General features: G+C 30.8%; 1 protein-coding gene across 1 annotated transcript in view; it reads left to right on the forward strand.

Moving 5' to 3' along the window:
• EYS (eyes shut homolog) overlaps positions 1-21,500 on the forward strand; it is a 1,660,061-nt gene that overhangs the window by 132,647 nt on the left and 1,505,914 nt on the right. Inside the window, 2 exon segments of the mRNA XM_065888819.1 lie at positions 7,803-7,942; positions 15,386-15,549. Of these exon segments, the coding sequence (XP_065744891.1) occupies positions 7,803-7,942; positions 15,386-15,549 (304 nt within the window).

Raw genomic sequence — 21,500 nt, forward strand, 5'->3', positions numbered from 1 at the left:
CCTATTCAAAATCTATTTTGATGAGCATAATTTTCTGTTTGATTAATCTTTTAATGTTATTTGACTTAGCTCAAGCAAATTGATCCAAATTCTTGAAATTGAACAGTACTTCAATTAATTATTTTAAAGAAGATTTCCTCTGTCAATGATATTTTGACATTATAGTTTATCAACAATCAGCAAATTAGTAGATTTGACATATCTGTTCTCAACCAATGGCTAATTTTATTCAATTGACAACAGCTGCACTTATAAGTGTACTATTACATTAAAACAGTCTTGAAGTAAACTAACAAATTAGCCTTTTAAACAGAAGACATGGTAATTTATTTCAACATGATCATAAGATGGTGTGCGGGAGAGTTAACAACCCTAATGACAGAAATAGTGATTCATTAAGCAAATCACACTCAAGACCAGAAGTGAAAGAAGAGAGCAATAACTTGTTGATTATGTCATGTTAGTGCAGAAAGGAATTTCAGAGGCTCTGGTATGAATACCTACTATTTCACAAATTACACAATCAAACCAAACAAACAAGAACAACAACTGAGACTAGAGAAGTTACCTGAAATATCTGGTCTCAGGACAATTTAGGGATTGTGTTAGCTCAGTCGTTTTTAAACCTTGGCCACATAGTATAAGCACCCAAGACACTTTTAAAACGTACTACTGCTAGACTTCCACTACGAAACAACCAAACTGGAATTTTGTAGTGAGGTGGACACAGATCTTTAAGGTTCCATTAAAATACGTTTAATGTGCAGAGTGAGAAACATAGTCTTCTATTACCAGCCAAATCAGTTCATGGACCCCAGTGACTGCATCATTTTTATATTTTGATTTCCCTTTGTCTCAAAGTAGGAATAATGGAATATATACATTCACTTAATTTTAAACATTAAACTTATTTGAAAACTAAAAATTGGTAAAGGGAATGTATTCACAACAATAAAGTAGCAAATAGTGTTTTTAGGAAAAATAGGGGGAGTAATAGGAAATCAAATTGCTAGTGGATAAATCATCTCTGAGCAAACGTAGTTATTTTATGAATGGCAGTGGTATAACATATATTTTCTAGGACATAAGGGTAATATGAAGTCAAAATTGCTCATGGATAAATCAGCCCTGAGCAATTATCATCAAAGTAATGAAAGCGTACCTAGTCATTATCCCTTAATGAATCTAGGTTCAGAAATTAATGAATATATCTAATTATCACAAAAATAAGAATTATGTGACCTCCACATGTGAGAATTTAAGTGACCTGGACTGTCCCAAGTGAAAGAAGCCAGTACAATAAAGCTCAATAGTCAAAAAAATATTTAAGCAGAACCGCCTAAATTCTTTTTAATGTCAGTACAGGATTCAGCAGTGCAACTTTGCTCAGTAAAGTTTTTTTTTAAAAAAAGAATATAGGATAGATTTAAGTATGTAAATAGAATTACATATTTTATGTAATTCCTATTTTTTCTTGTTGCTGTTAAGATCTTTCTTTTTCTCTCATAAAATATAATTGAAGAGGAACATTACAATCAAGCTGGTAAATTTTCATGGGGTGCATTAATTTTACCAGCAGTAAAATTATTTTAATTAAGAGATTTTTCTACCAACTAAATGAAGTGTCTTACACGCCCAATCAATTCTTGCCAATATGATTGCTCTACAAAGAAGGGAAGGTAATTAATTAGAGGAAGCCCCTTCAAGGACAATTGGTCTATGGTGCACAACTTGAGAAAGAGCTGACATGCACTGTTTCTTTTCAATGTCATCATCTATGTTCATTATATGTATTATTAGGTTTGAGAAAAGGACATACTGACAGAATGGATAATGAGTTGTGAAATGAAATAAGATAATATGAATCATGGTTAAGAAAAGATGAAGTCACAGCAAAAAAGGAGATGTTTGATTTGAATGTCTTTATTTTTTTAAAGCTTATGATCATTTCTGTTTAGTTAACTACATTAAACATATACATTTAAAACATTTAATATGTACCAGTGAACTTTTTTGTAAATGAATAGTGATTCATGTATTTGTGAACTGTTATTGCAAACCAATATTTACTTTAATTCTCTTTTTTCTCCTTCAAGAAGTAGTGGATTATATTTTTGACAGAAGATGTTTCAATATATTAATTACAATCAATTCATTATTAGTTATTGTTGTAATTTTACAATGATTAATGTGAGAAAAGAAAATCCTGTATCTCTAAGGAAACCTTTATCAAAAGTATTTTTCTTACCATACTGCTCCAGTTTCAAGTCTGCTTTTGTTAAATACCTACTATTGTTTCTATATCCATTGAGGATGTTAGGACCTTATTTCAAGATTTAAATAACAAATCTGAGTTTTAAAAACCAAATGTGGTTTAATGATTTTTACTTATATTACATATAGTAATGTTTTCAAAACAGTTTTCAGTAACAGAATTGTGTTAATTGATTAATATGTTAAAAAGAAATAAATGACTTTCAAATACAGATAAGAGCTAACTAAATGATACAATGAAAAAAAAAGATGTTATATAAACAGAAGTTAAAATTCCTAGGACTAAAATTAACAAAAGCATTAAAGTTCTAAGTTGAGAAAACTTTAAGTATTGCCACAGTATATTTACAAACACAATATCTGGAAAGAAATTTCTAAAAATATACCATGTTGATGGAGAGGACACCTAACATATTAAAGATTTCAAATCACCATATTATTTTATATATTTATTAAGATTTCAATGAAATAAGAACAATGCTTTTATATTCATTTTAAGTTCCACATAGAAAACTAAATAGACAAATAAAGCCAGGTGTACTCTAAAAAAAGCACATGGTGCAGGTTGGTGCGGTAGAGACTTAGCTCTGCCAGATATTAAAGCATATTATAGAGCTTCAATAATGAAAAGCATAGTATTATTGCATTGATAGTCAAAATATATGCAAAATGCAAAGTCCAAAAATAAATCCAAATATGCAGAGAATTTAGCATATAATGGAATTTGCCATGTCAATCTTTAGGATAAATAGGGACTATTCAATATTTGATGCTGAACAACAGAATTGTCATCTGGAAAAAAGACTGGTTTGTATCTTAGTACATACTCTGGGTTAACTTCATATCAATAAACATTTTATATATAAAAATTGAAATGATAAAAAACTCACAAAAATGTTGATGTATTATTTTATGAACCTGGCTGAGAGAGGTCTTTATAGTTACCAACAAAAGGTAGAAGCCACAAAGAAAAGACTGGTAATTTAACTGCATGAAAAGCAAAAATGTCTACCTGTGAAGACTTCGTAGAAGCAAACAACAAAAGAAAATTGTACATGAGGCATATAAAGTATTACTAAATATTTGAGAAAATGCTTAGCTTTACTTATAATGAGAGCAAAACACATTTTTAAAAGCACAATAAATATATATTTTTTCTCCTATAAGACTGGCAAAACTGAGAGTTTGACAACTTGCTGATTTTATCTATTGATGTTGAAATGGGAAATCACTATAATATCTGAGCAGAGCAATTTTGCAATATTTATCAATACTATAAATGTATATACTTCTTGACCTAGCTTTCCCACCACATGTGTCTCATCCACATGATGAGTAATATAGGTGCAAGATTATACATGGCATCATTGGCTCTTTGAGCAAAAGAGTAAACACAGATGTAGAAATGACTGTGTAATACTCCCAGTACTGATTTAACAATCTATGAGATATATGATAAAGGGAAAAGAAAGGAAGTCATGCAATAATGTAGAATTGTATATGTAATAGGCTACCTTTTGATTCTTTATATTCTGCATGGGATCATCTCTCTTAAAGTCTTCTTTTTTATGTTCTTTGTCTCGGTGTACTGAAATTTCACTATATTGAAAGTTTTGAGGATTATATTCTTCTTAAAAAATTGAAATATCATTGAAATATTATATTAGTTTCAGGTGTACAACATAATGGTTCTATATTTGTATATATTGTGAAATGATCACCACAGAAAGTTTAGTTAACATTCATCACGACACATAGTTACATTTTTTTCTTGTGATGAGATATTTTAAGATTTACTCTTAACAATTTTCAAATGTACAGTACAGTACCATAAATTATAGTAACCATGTACATTACATTCCCAGGACTTACTTATTTTACAGCTGGAAATTTGTACCTTCTGACCACTATGCCCCATTTCACCCATCCCCCAACCCCCATTTCTGGCAATCACAAATCTGGTTTCATTTTTATTTTTTTTTAGATTTTTTCTTTTAGATTCCACATATAAGTAAGATTATACTGTATTTGTCTTTCTCTGTCTGACTTATTTTACTTAGCATAATGCCTTGAGGTCCATTCATGTTGTTGCAAATGGAAAGATTCCACTTTTTTATGGCTGAACAATATTTTTATATATTTATATATATATAATCTCATTTTATTTATATATATATGCATATATATATATATATATATATATATATATATATATATGCCACACCTTCTTTATCCATTCATCCATTGATGGACACTTAGGTAGCTTCCATGTCTTGGCTGTTGTAAATAATGTTGTAGTGAACATGGGGTGCAGATATCTTTCTGACTTAGTGTTTTTATTTCCTTTGAATAAAATCCCAGAAGTAGAATTGCTAGATTATACGGTAATTTTATTTTTGATTTTCTTTGAGGAAACTCCATACTGTTTTTCATAGTGGCTGCACCAATTTACATCCCCATGGTTGTATTCTTTTTCATATCTTGTCGATATCTCTTGATAAACCCTTTTATTTGGAAGCATGCCTTTCAATTTTTAGGTAGTCTCTGTATTATGTCACTAAGAATTTTTTTCTGTTTTATGTTTCTGTACCCCTAAGTCCAAAATTTTGATATTGCATCTCCAAAATTGATTCTTTCATTTCCTCATAATCTCTTATTTATTTTCCATTATTTTATTTTTTTTATTTTCTACTGTATTCCCCATTTAATATCTTAAAACTAGTGTTGAATTTTTGTTTTATTATATTTGTAATTGTCTAGAGAATTTTCAGTTGTCTAAATTGTACATTTTCATGATATTCTCTTGTTTTATATAAATAAAATAACTTTTCTTATGTCTATAAGACTATTATAGCTTTGATTTGTTTTAATTTTCTTCTGTTCCATTCAGTATCTCAGTTTTCTGTAAGTTGAACGATGTTTCGTTCTTTCTCACTTGGAGTCTTTCTGCCAACTTCAGGTGACTCTATTTAGAGGCGAAGACATAAAAAGATTCCCTTTCTCCAAAGAATAAACCTTGAAAATTATTTATTTGTGGGCCTGAGGGAGGTGAGTGAAGAGTCAGTATAATATCCGAATTTGTGATTTGGGAGGGAAGCTGTGTTACTAATCTCCCTGTTTCCAGAACCCATCTCAGTACCACATTCTTGGATATCTTTAAGTTCTGAGCATCTCAAGATTGTCTAGGTAAATAACTTTGTTTTTCATAAACATGCCTTCTAATTAGACTTTTATGTTTTTTCTGTTCCCATTCTGCTAATTTAGTCCCCACGCCTCCACCATCTTTTCAGCTTCTCAAAATTTGTTTTCTCCCCTCTAGTTATCTCACTGAATTAAAGTTTTGTTTTATTTTATTAATTAATTTATTTATTTTGTTACCTCCTTTTAGAAGTCTGGGGAGGAGGAGGCAAAAATATCTCAGTTAAATCCAAATATTTAATCAGATATATCATTATGGAAAGCTTTGTAAATTGGACAATTTACAAAAAATAGATGCATTCCTAGAAAAAATACTAGTTGGTAAACTGATTCAATAATAAGTATAAAATCTGAATAATTCTACAAGCTCTAAAGTAATTGAGTAAAATAGTTTTTAAAAAAATCTTTTCACGGGCTTCCTGGTGGCACAGTGGTTGAGAATCTGCCTGCTAATGCAGGGGACACGGGTTCGAGCCCTGGCCTGGGAGGATCCCACATGCTGTGGAACAACTGGGCCTGTGAGCCACAACTACTGAGCCTGCGCGTCTGAAGCCTGTGCTCCACAACAAGAGAGGCTGTGACAGTGAGAGGCCCACGCACTGCGATGAAGAGTGGCCCCCGCTTGCCACAGCTAGAGAAAGCCCTTGCACAGAAACGAAGACCCAACACAGCAAAAGTAAATAAAATAAATGAATAAACGCCTACTCCCAACATCTAATAAACAACAAAAAAAAAAAGACTAAAAAAAAAAATCTTTTCACAATGAAGAATACACAAAAAACAGGGTCTTTTATCCAACTTCTCCCAAATATTGGATAAACAGTTAAATGTAATACTATTTTCTTGAGAAAATAAAGGAATTTTGTACCAGGCTGACATAACCATATTATAATTATTTTCTCTCAACACACTGAAGATATGATTTTTTTTGACATCATTAATTTACTTCTCTTTCTTGTGCCTGATCTTCTGATAATCCTATCCATTGATTATTTTATTACTAATATAGTAATAATATTTTATAATCTTAAGAATACAAGCAGTCAAGTTACACTGGTAAGGCTGAAAATAGTTTGAAACATTCTGCATGGCTTCCTAGTTTCTTCCTTTTTTTCCCAGAGTGATAGGTGAGATTTCTAAATGAGGTCTGCACACAGCAGGGAGATTTCAGCTTGTGAACCCTCTCTATTTATAATTCATTTGTACTTTGCATAATTTAGATGATATTTTGCAAGAAGTCATGTCTCACGAATCGTAGGTTTGTAAATTAGAAACAATTCTAAAATAAGGCTATCAGTTAGAGGGTTTTATAGATAAATACTATCTCCTTAAGAAATATTTTAGTCTCCTTTATAGGAGGTTTAGTTATATGCACAAGGAGATTGTATCAGGTTCCCCATGTTCTTTCGTTACCTGGAAATGTTACATCCACTAATGAAAGATAAGAAGTGCTCAGCTAGACTAAATTAACTCCTTTCTCCCCACAATTCTAGTATTTCCATTTGGGTTTTTGCTTTTTTTCACAGTTTCCAAACCTCTCATTCCATAATTCCAAATCTGTTTACCAGTTATATTCATCTTTTCCTATAGATACTTCAACACATTTACCACAGATATTGTACAGTCTTAGTATAATTCTAAGTCTGGGTTATCTGTGTGTCTGCTTTTATATGTCACATTATTTTGCTTTTTAGCAATTTCATTCTTTATTGTGTCATAGATATTATCTTTAACATCAGAGCATGAAGTAGCTGCATTATATATGTATACGTATAAATGTGTTTATGTATGTCTATACCTACGTATACACACACACACACACACACACACACACACACACACACACACACACACTTATATTCCCTGACTTTCTGCCTTCTTGTTAGGAACCTAGGATAAGGTACTGACCATTTTTCTATTATAAATATTTTAAAGAATTTTTCCAAATTTCTTTTTAAATTGTTCCCTGTACAACTACAATAGATAAACAGCAAACATTTTTTGTGTAAAATGTATTGTTTATCATTATTACATTATTTTTATAAATATTAATTGGAAGTTTATTTGGCATTTGATTGTTTATTAAATAGCATGGTCTGGAAACTGTGTCTTATTCTCTTGCTGTATTTCTTAGTCCATTTTTTAAATGAGAGGGTTGGGCCTTATTCTGTTTTAGGTCTCTTTAAAATCTAATATTCTACAAACGTAGGAGCTTATTTTGTGTAGGTGTTGTCAAATTACATTTATCAAGTAATGTGACAACTGCCTTTAATAATTCAATGTGAATTCAAGTGTGTGAAAGGTTATTTAATGTTTTATCTCTTTGTAAGGATCAGAAGGTGAAAATCGTGAAGTGGTTACTGGCAGCTACTTCTTTCTCGCTTGCAGCTGCATGGAAGGTGCTGTCAGTCTGAACCGATCTGAAGCCCTTGGTCATGTGTGTTGGTTCCTACGTGAAGGAACAAGGAAGGTGAGGTACATTTCTGTAGTAACTTCTTATTGCCCCTTTAACTCATAATTGTCTGAAAAATGCTAGAAATGTGAAGCTTGCAAATTCAATGTTCGAGATGTGCATAGCTTAAATATAACTTCATAAACAAATTCTCAACAATATACTTGGAAATCTTTTTACTTCTTATATTTATAATATAGAGAGGTAGTAAAAAGTTTTAAGAATCACTTTATTCCTAGTCTTCTGTCTCTTATTTATGTTATAACTTACAGACTGATTTAAAGACAGTCAAACACAGATGTGATAATGCCACTTTTTTGTTTAAAGATTGTAAATAACTATCCTTGTCTTTGGAATGTAGTTAAATCTCTGGAAGATTTCTAGTCTCTGGTCAGTCTTACCACTAACAACTGTGGGACTTAAGGCAAAGATACAAAGAATGGCCCTCTTTTTCCCAGTCTTACCTCTACCGTGTACAAAATAGATATTTCCAAACAACACAACAGGAAAAAAAATAGAATTTTAATTTTAAGTAGATAAGGAACTTCTTGTCAAAATATTAAGGAGTTTTCCAAAACATTTAGAGAGTTATCCTAATATTTGTAACCTCTCTTGTCTGGACACAACCTAATTTGGTCATTTTATATAAATAAAAACCAAATTGTAATTTTTTGTTTGGTGTATCATTCATACAAAATTTTCAGTAAAGATTTGTAAGCTCTTTTCATTATGCATAAATCCATTAATATTGAGCAACTTTATAAAAAATAATGCAAGTTTTTTTGTACATAAAATACAACCATCTAGAGAGGCATTACAAATACAGGCAAACAGACGTCAAACTCTTCAGAACTTTTAATTTCACGTATGCCCTCAAGTATATTTTTCATTATGTTTTTAAAATTCATGAATATATGTATTAAGCTTAATATACTTTTTCACATATGTATTTAGCTAAGTACAGATACACAACTATGCACATAGATGATTAAGTTTTTATCTTTAAGAAACATTTGACTTATCAGCATATTAAAAAAACAATATATATTATATTAATTTAAATAAGTAACTGTTTTAGGAAACAAGCAAATCACATATTATCTTATATACATATTTCTATTTCTCTGTATTCTTTTAAAATAATTACCAACTTTAAATAAAGTAATGAACATTTGCTGTTTTAGACTTAATAGAAAACACAGAGAGAGCAATCCAATAATTTTTAGCTATTTTATTTTTTCATGAGCACACATTTTATAACACTTTATCAACTTTTTTGTTAGGCAAAATAAACATAAATATACCTATATAAACATAAATATACATCAGTTAATGACATGTACACATTTTAATTTCCATTCTATAAGAAAAATGGTAATTTAAAACTATATTTAGAGATCAATATTTGTTTATTTTGTTTACTTAAAAATTATTAAGGTATCCAAAGATAATTTATTAATTCAATTTAGTATCAGTGTAAGGTCTTCCAAAGATTTGGAAATTGCAATTTACAATATCATGTTAAGTTCTTATAATTTGCAGTATCATCAATAAAACACTCCAGTACATCAGTGTAGTAGAGTCAGTGAAAATGAATTAGATTAAACAGTTTAAATTATATTCATTATTAAAATTTCAAAAAATAAATACAATTTCAATTATGTCAAATTCATATTTTTATAATTATAAACAATCTGGGGAAACAATAATAGAACACCTTTTTAAAAGTTAAATTGTTCTAATTTGCCTAAGGAGTCTTTTAGTTATTGGGAAATTACATAAGATTTATTTTTAATATAAATAAACCTCTGTGTTCACATATTTTAAAAAAATCAGGACTTCTGAGTTCATGCCGGAACTCTAAGCGCCTAGTGCTCTATTCATAGAAAAGACTAATTAAGTTACCTGCACACACAGGTACACTTTTTCTGCTTTGTTAAATTTTTGGCAAAGGGAAAACACAAATATAACACAGTTAAACATTTTCTTCTCCTTGTATTTTTGACTGTGTGAACAATAGTCCTAGAATGTACATATAATTATAGAAAATTATTTATGATCAATTAATTTAAAATTTTCCTAAGGAAAAACAAGGAAGAAACAGCAAAAAAGAAGAAGTGAAGGAAAGCTAGCTTCAGACAGATATACAGTCATGATTGTTAAAAGTTAACTATCTTCAGGACTTCCCTGGTGGTCCAGTGATAACGAATCTACTTTCCAGTGCAGGGGGCCTGGGTTCAATCCCTGGTCAGTGAACTAAAATCCCACATTCCGTGGGGAAAATAATCCCACACACCACAACTACTGAGCTCGTGCACCTCAACAAGACAGCCCATGTGCCGCAAACTACAGAGCTCATGCGACCTGGAACCCACATGCCACAACTAGAGAGAAGTCCACATGCCACAATGAAGAGCCCACACCACAAATAAAGATCCTGCATGACTCAGCGAAGATCCTGCATGCTGCAACTAACACATTCCTGTGCATTAACTGACACATTCCTGTGCATTAAACACTAATCTCTCTATTAGACATGGGAGACACAGCTCCCGATACCTTTTCCCTTTTTGTTCTAATGCATCTGTCAAGTGAACAATCTTGTTCATGTCAGAATTCCCCCAGAGTGACCACTGCAATTGCAGGTTGTCCTTGAGAAATTATAACAATGAGAGATGCCCATGACTTACAACAGGAAGGGGGGATTGTTTGTGCTAAGGCCAGAGACACCAGAAGGACCCCAGAAAACATATCAGGCATCTGTGCAGTGGTACATCTCCAGAACCTGCCAGAGAAGCTGGTCCCAGCTCAGGGCCAACAAAAGTGTTCACAAGACTTTGAAAAGGTGACTCAAGGAATATTCTGTTCACGGAATGTAGGCTGATGTGACCATCTGAAATCATCACTCATTTACGTCATGTAGATGATGATGTTACAGGACCTAACCATACTCTTACAGATTCCCCAGAGGAAGTGATGTTGACAGAGAGAGATTACATCTCTTTAGATCCAATTGGAATACATAATCAAAAAATTCCTAAAATGTACCTGTATGTACCTATGTTACTGTCATAGTAGGAGAGAAGAAAATCCAGTGGTCTCAGAGCAGGGTACTGTTTGCAGTCTAGAGTACTGAGCTTTGATAATGAGACTATTTTAATTGGATCCTTGCAGAATGTTGTGTTTGTTCACTGTTGACCCTCCAAAAGACCACCAAACAATTCTGTTAAGGGCATAATTAGCAAACACAGAAGGCCTAGCCTACTCACAGAGGAAAACACTTGCAAACTCAGGAATAACTCAGTGTACACCACACATCTCGTTGGTCAGTCTCTTACTTAATTTTCTCCAGTACTGTTCCACTAGCTCATGCCAGTACTTAAAAACATACATGTGTATTGTTTCAGCAGAGTTGAGTTCCATCTCTCTCTTATTGCAGTGGTCATGAATAGAGTCTTTCTTGCCTGTTTAACTTTGTCCCGTGCAATTTTTACTTGATTAATACTTTTCTAAGAATCCAGGTTTCTGCATATTATGACAAAGAAAAGTCACTCAGTCCTATCCCTGAACTCTCTTTGCATATCTATTTAGTTAACACGGGCCAAAAAATGGTAAAATATGTGTCATATATTAGGCCTTAGAGTTTCTCCTCATTAGATCCCTTTGCTGAGTGACTTTACTAATATAATGTGGAAATGACAAAATAATTTATAGAAACGTACAAGATATTCCATGAAATGATAGCAAATTTAAATAAAGTTGTTTACTTGCATATGAAAAACATTTTTTCAAAAGTATGTTGTAAATATTATACATGTAGCTTCTATCCAGCAGAAGTTAATTTTTTGTAGTAATATTCTGTAATATATATGCATCAGTAGTAATGAATTTCCAGAAAAAGGAGTTCTGGACGTTTTGTTTTCCCTCTATTCTCCTTGTAAAGGAAAGATCATCCACAGGCTAGATTTAGAATTATATTACATTTCTGCCTCAAATAAAAACTTTTAATATTAAGAATAAAATAAAATATCATTCCATTTTTGTGTATTTTTTAATGATGGCATTTTGTACAATGACACAAGTTAATAATTGATTATAATATAATTATTAATTACAAATATCATAATACAATTATAATTGCTAATGTAACTTTTATTATATGTAGTATTATGTATAACCACTGAGTTTTCCAGGGTAATTTATATTCGTAGTTATAGGTTTTACTCCAATCATAGGCATACATGAGTAGATCTCAACCTTTTTTTGATCAAAATGCTCATTGAAAATCTGATGAAAGCTGGAAACAGTTACCTCACGATAGCTTATGTACACACAAGCACACTGTTTTTCATAAAATTTCAGAGGGTTAATGGACTCCTTTTAAGTAGATTCCTTGATTTTTTATATTGAAAAACCGAAAAATCTTTCCCCTACATGTGCAAGATTGATTCAACTCAGTAAGTATCCACTGATAGAATTTACTGTCTTATAAGTTTTTCTGAGAGATCTCTTCTTATCTCTAAATTTAATTATAGAAAACTAAAACTCTAGTAGAAGACTAGGCTATGAATAGATAAGAAACCCCATTGAAATACCAAGTTAAATATTTCTTAGGGCCAGCAACTACTTAATGGTTTTTAGATACAGTAAATAATTGCAGTAAAGAATTCACCACCATCAGGATATGACGAAAGCATTTAACAAAGCTTTAAATGCAATTTAGGTGTTCATATCACAATTTTTAGACAAAAGATAGTGTGTTTTTTGGTACATAGTTAAGGAAATTAGACACATTTTCATTTGGTTCTTTCAGTTTTTCTTAAATCCTAGTAATAAATTATTTTGAAAATAAACCAAAAAGGAAGGCATATAATTATAAGAAATACAAGTTTGCTATAGTCTGAATTCTGCACTATTATTTTTTGTTGTTGAAACATTGTTTTGTCATGATTTTTTTGTGTATTAGTGACCTAGATTTCTAATAACTAAATATACGATGGTTCTTTAGTGTATGGCATTTTTATCTCCAGCATAAAATAGCAAATTATGAAGTTTTTTTGTGTTTTTCAGTATAAATCAAAAATTAAGCATACATGAAGCCTCACAGATTTTAAGCTTTGAGCGTGATTAGCTGGTAATATCTACTTTTTTTTCTTGTGTTTGTTGAATCATCCCAGACTATATTGAAAACATGCAAACAAACAAAATCTCTGTATTTACCCAGTACCTGGGAAGCATTGCTCTTTTCCAAGTTTTCATGGGCTAACTGGATGTATCTGTATACTCTTGACCAGACCAGGACACAAGAAAAACAATCAAACAGGAAAGATGGGGCAGCTGTTACAGGTGGGGCAGTGAGTGTCAGAGCTGCGGTAACAGACACAGGGTTAGAGTGTGAGTCACAGGAAGTAGATAACCAGCCAAAGTGGCTCTCTCCTGAGGGATCACACTGGACAGTGCAGCCTGGGTCTCGTCTACTTATTTGAAAACCCATATAATTTCCTCTCTACAAGCAGACTGTACATACAGTTTAACAGGACTGTACATACTACAGTACAATAATACTAATACCTCACAAAATAAAAAAAACTTATACCAAGAAATCAAGAAAACATATTGTGTGTATGTGTACAGAACATAAGCCAAATTAGATTTTAGAATAAGACTAATTAAATTATATTGCTTTTAGAATTAAAGCAAATCAACTAAGAGGACTTCCAAGGTAAATGGGATAATGGAAGAAGATAATGGAAAATTTAAATATAAATCCAAATTTTCCAATACAATCTCTACAAGACAGTACAGAAAAACAGGGAGAAAAAACACAACCATTAATTACTGGTGTTTATGTATATGTTACTTATGAGTAATTGAAGTTTTAGTGCTTTGTATTTGCTAGTTGTGTTGAAAGTGAAGAATTTACATATTGTATTTTTATATAGTATATTAGAAGAATTGGCAAAATTTGAATAAAGCTTACAGGTTACAAAATATAGTATTAAAATCAAAGTTAATTTCTTAACTTTGATAATACTACTGAAGTAATGAAAAAGTATATCCTTGTTTTTATAAGAATACACATTAAAGTAATTGAGGATAAAATGCAATACAATCACAAATTTCAGAAAATAAAATTAATAATATGAATATATATGTATGTACAGATGTATATAAACATATATTACATATATACATATGTATATAATGTACACATAGATACATACGGAGAGAGAGAATAATAAAATAGTGTCATTAAATGCTAATATCTGGTGTTTTATATGTAAGAGCTTATTTAACTTTGTAAGCCAATTATAACAATTTTCCTTTAATTTAAGAAACTTTACAGCAAATATACTCTGCATGTAGGAATGATTAGACACTCAGTAAGGGATAAAGATTTTCTGAAGTACAAACACATACAGAAAGCATGTAAATTCAATTATAATACTTTAGTCATTGATTAAGTGTAAATAGCTTTTGAAAAACACCTCGTCTGTCCATGTCAAAGGCCTGTTCTCCTTCCTAGTGGAGTTAGAATTCTTAATTGACTTCAGCTCCAAATAGAAAAATGGAAAAACAGATTCTCATCTAATGCTTACCCAACAGAGACTAGATCTCTATAAATAATTAATTTGTCATTAAAGGATCACACTGCAAAACCAAATTCCTAATTGTGTTGCTACTGATAGGAAATAACTTAATGGACTTTAAAAAAAAAAATAAAGAAAACATGGAAATATTCAGAGGAATTTTTTTTTTTTTAAGTTATCAAAGTTCTACTGTGTTTTGAACTCTCTTCTGAGAGCTAGGAAAGGATATGCTTGAGTTTAAGCATTCCATAAGATGTGCACTTCTCTGGTGACAAGGTTTGCCTAATTCTTTCAAGTAAATCTATTGGGCATATCTGTGTAAGATCTCTAAAAATAGTTAAAGTGGTAATTTTGTTAAGAATAGATATAATTATGACTTCCATGCAAATATAAAATAAAGTGTTAAAATTTTACTTAATTAATTTTTCATAAGGGATGCAATAAAATGTTACAGTCAGTTCAAAGGCAGATCCAAATACCTCACTCAAGGAGAAAAAACTATTTAGTGGTAAAGGAAACAGGTTTTCCATGGATATGGTTCTCAATATAATGCTATTTCTACCATAACAGTTAACAGTTTAACAATGTCTATAAAAATTTGACTAAAATAAAAGCTTAAAAAATGTCTACAACTTTATAGTGGATATTGATCTATTTAACTTTTTACAATTTATGTATTACTGTTATAATTTGAGAATGAAATGAATTTGACTGTTGAGAACAATTTTAATATAAATTAAAAGTGAATATATTTTATCCTTGCTAAAAGAACACATGAATTTAATACATAGGGAAAATAAAAAATTCAAACAGAAATAATTGTAATATTTTAGTATATAATGGACAATTACAAAATTCTTATTTTTTATAGATATGTGCAAATGGATGTAGTTGGTTGATTAAAGAAGATGTTAAGGGATATTGGTGCCTATGTACTTCCACATGGTTTTGCAAAATGTATCTGGAAAACACAACTGACTATGAAGGAAGTAGGTGTCAACAAGCTATTTATGAAGAGGAAATTAATATATCCAGGTATTTTATTCATCATTTCAACAAAGAATATCACCTATTTATCAAAATATTATAATTATGCTGATAAGCCATAATTGAAATATTTAATAATATTTAATAGTATTTATTTTTGTTTAAAATTGTATTCATGCATCAAACATATGTAGTTATTATATGTTATGTAATGTGTATTATATATTATAAATAACAATAGAACAAAAATGAGGGTGATAAAGAATAGGCTTATATAGAAATAATTTTATCATATTAAAATTGTTTGTATCTGTGGGAAATTAAATCTGTGACAGATTCTGATATGTTAAGATGTATATGGTAATCTGCAGAGCAACTATTAAGAAAATAACTAAAACAGTACAGTAAAATAGCATTACAGGTATTAAAATTTTGCCCTCAAAAATATTTTCTTAATACAGAAGGAAGTGGTATCAGAAGAATAGAGGTTTAAAAAAAGACATAAAATGTCTGCAAAACAAAAAAGGAAATGGCAGACATAATTCCAACTATATCAATAATAACATTACAATCAAGTGGATTAAAAATCCAATGAAAAGGAGAGATTTTTCAGGCAAGATAATTTCTAGATATATACAAGTGTATACTGTCTATAAGAGACATACTCTACATTTAAATGTACAAACAGATTGAAAGTAAAATGTTGAGAAAAGATATATTGTTCAAACAACAACCATAGAAAGTTGGAATTTCTATATTAATATCAAAACAATAGACTCTAAAGAAAAGATGTTCACTAGAGAAAAGGAACAACATTTTATAATGATAAAAGAGTCAATCCATCAGAATATGTAGCAATTATAAACATATGCACCTAACAACAGAGACCCAAAATGCATGAAATAAAAACTGACTGAATTGAAGGGAGAAATAGCCAATTCAACAAGAATAGCTGAAGACTCCATTTCTGCACTTTCAGTGGTGGACACAACACTTGGCAGGAGAACGTCAAGTCTACAGAACATTGGAATGACATTATAAATCAATTAGAATGAATAGATAAACACTCCAGTCAACAACAGCAGAATAACATTATGCTCAAATGCACATGGAACATTTTCCAAGATAGATTATTTACTAATACAAGCTGCAATATATTATAAAATATTGAAATTTTTAAAAAGTATGTTTTCTGACCACCCTGAAATGAGATTAGAAATCAAAAACAATTTGATAAATTCACAAAAATGTGGACATTAACACAATTCATATAAGTCAATTAATCAAAAATAAATCAAAATAGAAGAAAATCAATTGAGATTAATTAAAATGAAGACACAACATGTCAAAACCCATGTGATGTAGGTGATGCAGTGCTTAGAATATAAATTATAGCTGTAAAAATCAAGGACAATCTCAATCAATATCCTAAACTTCTAATTTAACATGATGGAAAATGTAGAAAGGAAGGAAATTATATACTGTAGAGTGAAATGAATTAAATAGAATATAGATAAAGAAGAGAGAATATCAACAAAATCAACGTCTATCCTTTCAAACGATTAACAAAATGAATAATCCTTACCTATACTAAGACAGACAGAATAATCAAATTACTAAAATTAGGAATGATAAAGAGAGTATTATTTCTGAAATTACAGAAAGGAAAAGGATTTTAAGGAAACATAATGAACAGTTGTATATCCAAAAATCTAGGTAACTATGAAGAAATGGAGACATTCCTAGAAAAACATAAACTACTGAAACTCACTCCAGAAGAAACAGAAAATCTAAATAGATTTTTTTAAGTGAAAAGTTTGAATTATTAATTCAATGAACAAACAAAAGATTCACACTAAAAAATATCCAGGACTAAATAGCTTCACTGGGGAATACTTGAAACATGTAAAGCAGATAAAATAGAAATTATTAACTCTCCTAAAAATAAACGAGGGAACATTTCTCAACTCATTCTATGAGGCCAGTGTTACATTGATAGCAAAATCAAAGACATCACAAGAAAGTAAAACTACAGACCAATATGTCTAATTAATCTGAACACAAAAACTCTCAACACAATTGTATGCAGCAGATCCAGTAACATATAACAAAGATTATACACCATGACCACGTGAGATTCATCACAGAAGTGCAAAGTTGGTTTAATTTTCTAAAATCAATTAATGTAATATGTCATGTCAATTTAATAAAGGTGAAAAAGAAGACATATGATAATTTCAATAGATGCAGAGGAAAAAGGCATTTGACAGAATCCAACACCCTTTCATGATAAAAACAAAAAGAAAAATGAAGATACAATGGAACTTCTTCCTTCAAACTAATAAATTAAAAAAGAGAGAGACAAAACAAAACTAACTTATTTAATGACAAAATAATGGAAATGAAAATTAAAAACCAGATAATACTTTATACCCTCTATTTTCAATAACATGATCAAAAAGAAAGATTAATAGAAAATACTGGTGTTGGTGAGGATTTGGAGAAATTGGAACCCTCATATGCTGCTGTTGGTATATAAAATGGTACATGCAGGTACTTTGAAAAGGGGAGTTATAGATTTCCATAAAACCCAACAATTTCTAGTAGATACTCAAAAAAATGAAAATATGTTTTCTATACAAAAACTTCTACATTAAAGTTTGTAAAGTTTTATTCTTTCATAATAGTCAAAAATTTGAAACAACCCAAATGTTTATCAAGTGATGATAAATGGAAAACAAAATGCGTTACATTCATGAAGTGGAATATTACCAAGCAATAAAAAGTAATGAATTCCTAATACATGCCACAATATGAATGAACCTTGAAACCATTGTGCTGTGGTAAAGAAGTCAGTCACAAATGACACAAGTACAGATCAATAAATATTTGTTTTAAAAAACAATTATTTTTCAGGATCTTTTTTTATAAAATAATATCCTTTATTCTGTAATATAAATGCATTTTTTCTGACTGTGTTTCACTCTGTTTACGGTAAAAGAAGTTTACCATAATTTAATGAGAATACACAGGGTTCTTTAGTAGAGGGTAATGGGGAAATGGCTTACTATTAGATCATAGATAAAACTGAATTGCAACCTTATACTTTATTTGGGATCAGATTCTGAATGTGTTCAGAGACCTAAAGTTAAAAGGAAAAACAAAAATATGATGTAACTGAAAGAAATGTAGAAAAATATCTCCATGATTTTGAAATGGAGAACTTTTAAAACTACACTATTGATACAATGAAGTGTCACCTCACACTGGTCAGAATGGTCATCATCAAAAAATCTGCAAACAATAAATGCTGGAGAGTGTGTGGAGGAAAGGAAACCCTCCTACACTGTTGGTGGGAATGTAAATTGGTACAGTCACTATGGAGAACAGTATGGAAGTTCCTTAAAAAACAAAAATAAAACTACCATATGACCCAGCAATCTTACTCCTAGGCATATATCCAGAAAAAAACATAATTCAAAAAGATACATGCACCCCAGCGTTCATTTCAGCACTATTTACAATAACCAGGACATGAAAGCAACCTAAATGTCCATTAAAAGAGGAATGGATAAAGAAGATGTGGAACATATATACAGTGAAATATTACTCAGCCATTAAAAAGAACAAAATAATGTCATTTGCAGCAATGTGGATGGACTTAGAGTTTGTCATACTGAGTGAAGTAAATCAGACACAGAAAGACAAATGTCATATGTTATCACTTATATGTGGAATCTAAAAAAAGGGCACAAATGAACTTATTTACAAAACAGAAGTAGAGTCATGGATGTAGAAAACAAACTTATGGTTATGAGGGGATGGTAGGGGATAAATTGGGAGGTTGGAATTGACATATACACACTGTTACATATAAATAGATAACTAATAAGAACCTGCTGTATTGCACAGAGAACATACTCAATACTCTGCAATGGCCTATATGGGAAAATAATCTAAAAAAAAAAAAAGGAGTGGATATATGTATATGTACAACTGACTCACTTTGCTGTACACCTGAAACTAACACAATATTATAAATCAACTATACACCAATAAAAAATTTTAAAAATAAAATAACTAAAACTAAACTCACAAGGTACAACTTATAAAGCCAAACAATTATAGTATTGCAATAGAAATTAAGGATTTCTTTCAAACGAATGACACTAGCAAAACAACAAAATAACAACAATAATGTTAACAGGTGGTTGATCATTCATGCAAAAATATTTTTCTACTGATATATACTTCATAATAGTACAACTTAAAGTGTATAATATAAATGAAGTATTTAACACAGATTTGAGCCTGACCACATTTTTGCCCTAAAATGTTCAAAAATATTATCTGGGAATTTGGAAAAACTTAATGGAGACAAAAAAAAAAAAAAAAATCCCACCAAAGTTTTGTCCCTCAGCCCAGATAGTTTTTGCTAAGTATGGGATCATAATTTCAGAAAACCAGGAAAGACTCTGAAGTGTTCATGGCTCCAACGCATGTATGAAGCTTCAAGCTTACGCACAAGTCACCAATCCCTACTTATTACCAGACATATAATAAAATGAAATCAATTCATTCATACACTCATCAAACATTTATTGAGCACTCCTTAATTAGAAAACATTGTGCAAAATGTTGTGGAAATGAGATCAAATAATGCACCATCCATAGGTAAATTAATATTCTCCTCAGAACACATCTCATGGTCATTTCATTTCATTTAGAAAGCAAATATCTTTTTAAACTACTAAAATAACTATTATTTTCACTTTCTAAAGACACAAGTAGTTTGTTTTATAGCACTGAATTTTATGACTTTCTTTCTGGAAACTTAAATTAAACCTGTTTCCCTACAGTCTATTTTAGGAGTTTCACATTGTCCATGTAATACTAAGTATAACCAAAAACACTATTTTTCAGTCATAAGCAAGAGTCCTATTTCAAAGTGTAAAATCTAAAAGTCCGTGATAAAAGCAGATATAGCTTCAAGACCTATGTCTGTAGAGTCAGGAGGCTTGTATAAATATATGCTTATGTGAATTTGCCAGAGAAATATATTTTATTTGTGGTTTAAAAAAATATTTCTGAACCAAGAAGTCTTATGATTATTAATTTCTAAGACTATTGTAATTTCTACCGTGATATCAGTACCTTTTTATTAAGATATGAATTTCTTGTTCTCTGTTTACTTTTAATTTTTGGTTTAACATGCAAACTTTGCTGCCTCCCAGGCAAAAGTTTTTTGTGTTACATTTTACTTTTGGAAAAAGAAAAATAAACTGGACAATATATAAAAGTGGCTTATTGTTTGTGTGTATGTATGTATGCACGTATTTTTGGTTTTTATTAGTCTTGGTAGCACTAAACCAGGGGTTCCCTGGCAGGAACTGAACTGCACAGCAGGAGGTGAGTGGCAGGAGAGTGGGCAGAGCTTCATCTGCCACTCCCCATCGCTCCCCATTGCTCATTTTACTGCCTGAGCCATTGCTCGTGTTACTGCCTGTACCATTGCTCACATTACCGCCTGAAGCATCCCCACCACCACCTCCCCGTCCGTGGAAAAACTGTCTTCCACGAAACTGGTCCCTGGTGCCAAAAAGGTCGGGGACTGCTGCAGTAAACCACGTTTTCTCTAGTGGCTGGATCCTTTTGACTATTGCATTTACATGCACTGATATATTTTTTACTCTTTATTGTCCACTGGAAAATATCACCTTGTTTCCTTAAGCTTTATAGTAAAATGATATAGAGGTCATTACTTAATTCATTTAAGCAATTCCAAAATAGATATTATTATACTGTCCATATGGATGTCAAAATTAATTACAATAAACTTAATTAAAGGAAGCATTTTTGTATAATTAAGTTTCAACTATAGTGTGGGTTGAAACTTAGCTAATGGATACACAATTCTCTCTCAGGTACCATTTTTTTCTTTCTCTTTTGGGAGCAAACCAATATGGTGTTAAGCATATACAGTCAAAATTTGACTATAT

Source organism: Phocoena phocoena, chromosome 12 (assembly GCF_963924675.1).
Source record: "Phocoena phocoena chromosome 12, mPhoPho1.1, whole genome shotgun sequence".
Lineage (NCBI taxonomy): Eukaryota > Metazoa > Chordata > Mammalia > Artiodactyla > Phocoenidae > Phocoena > Phocoena phocoena.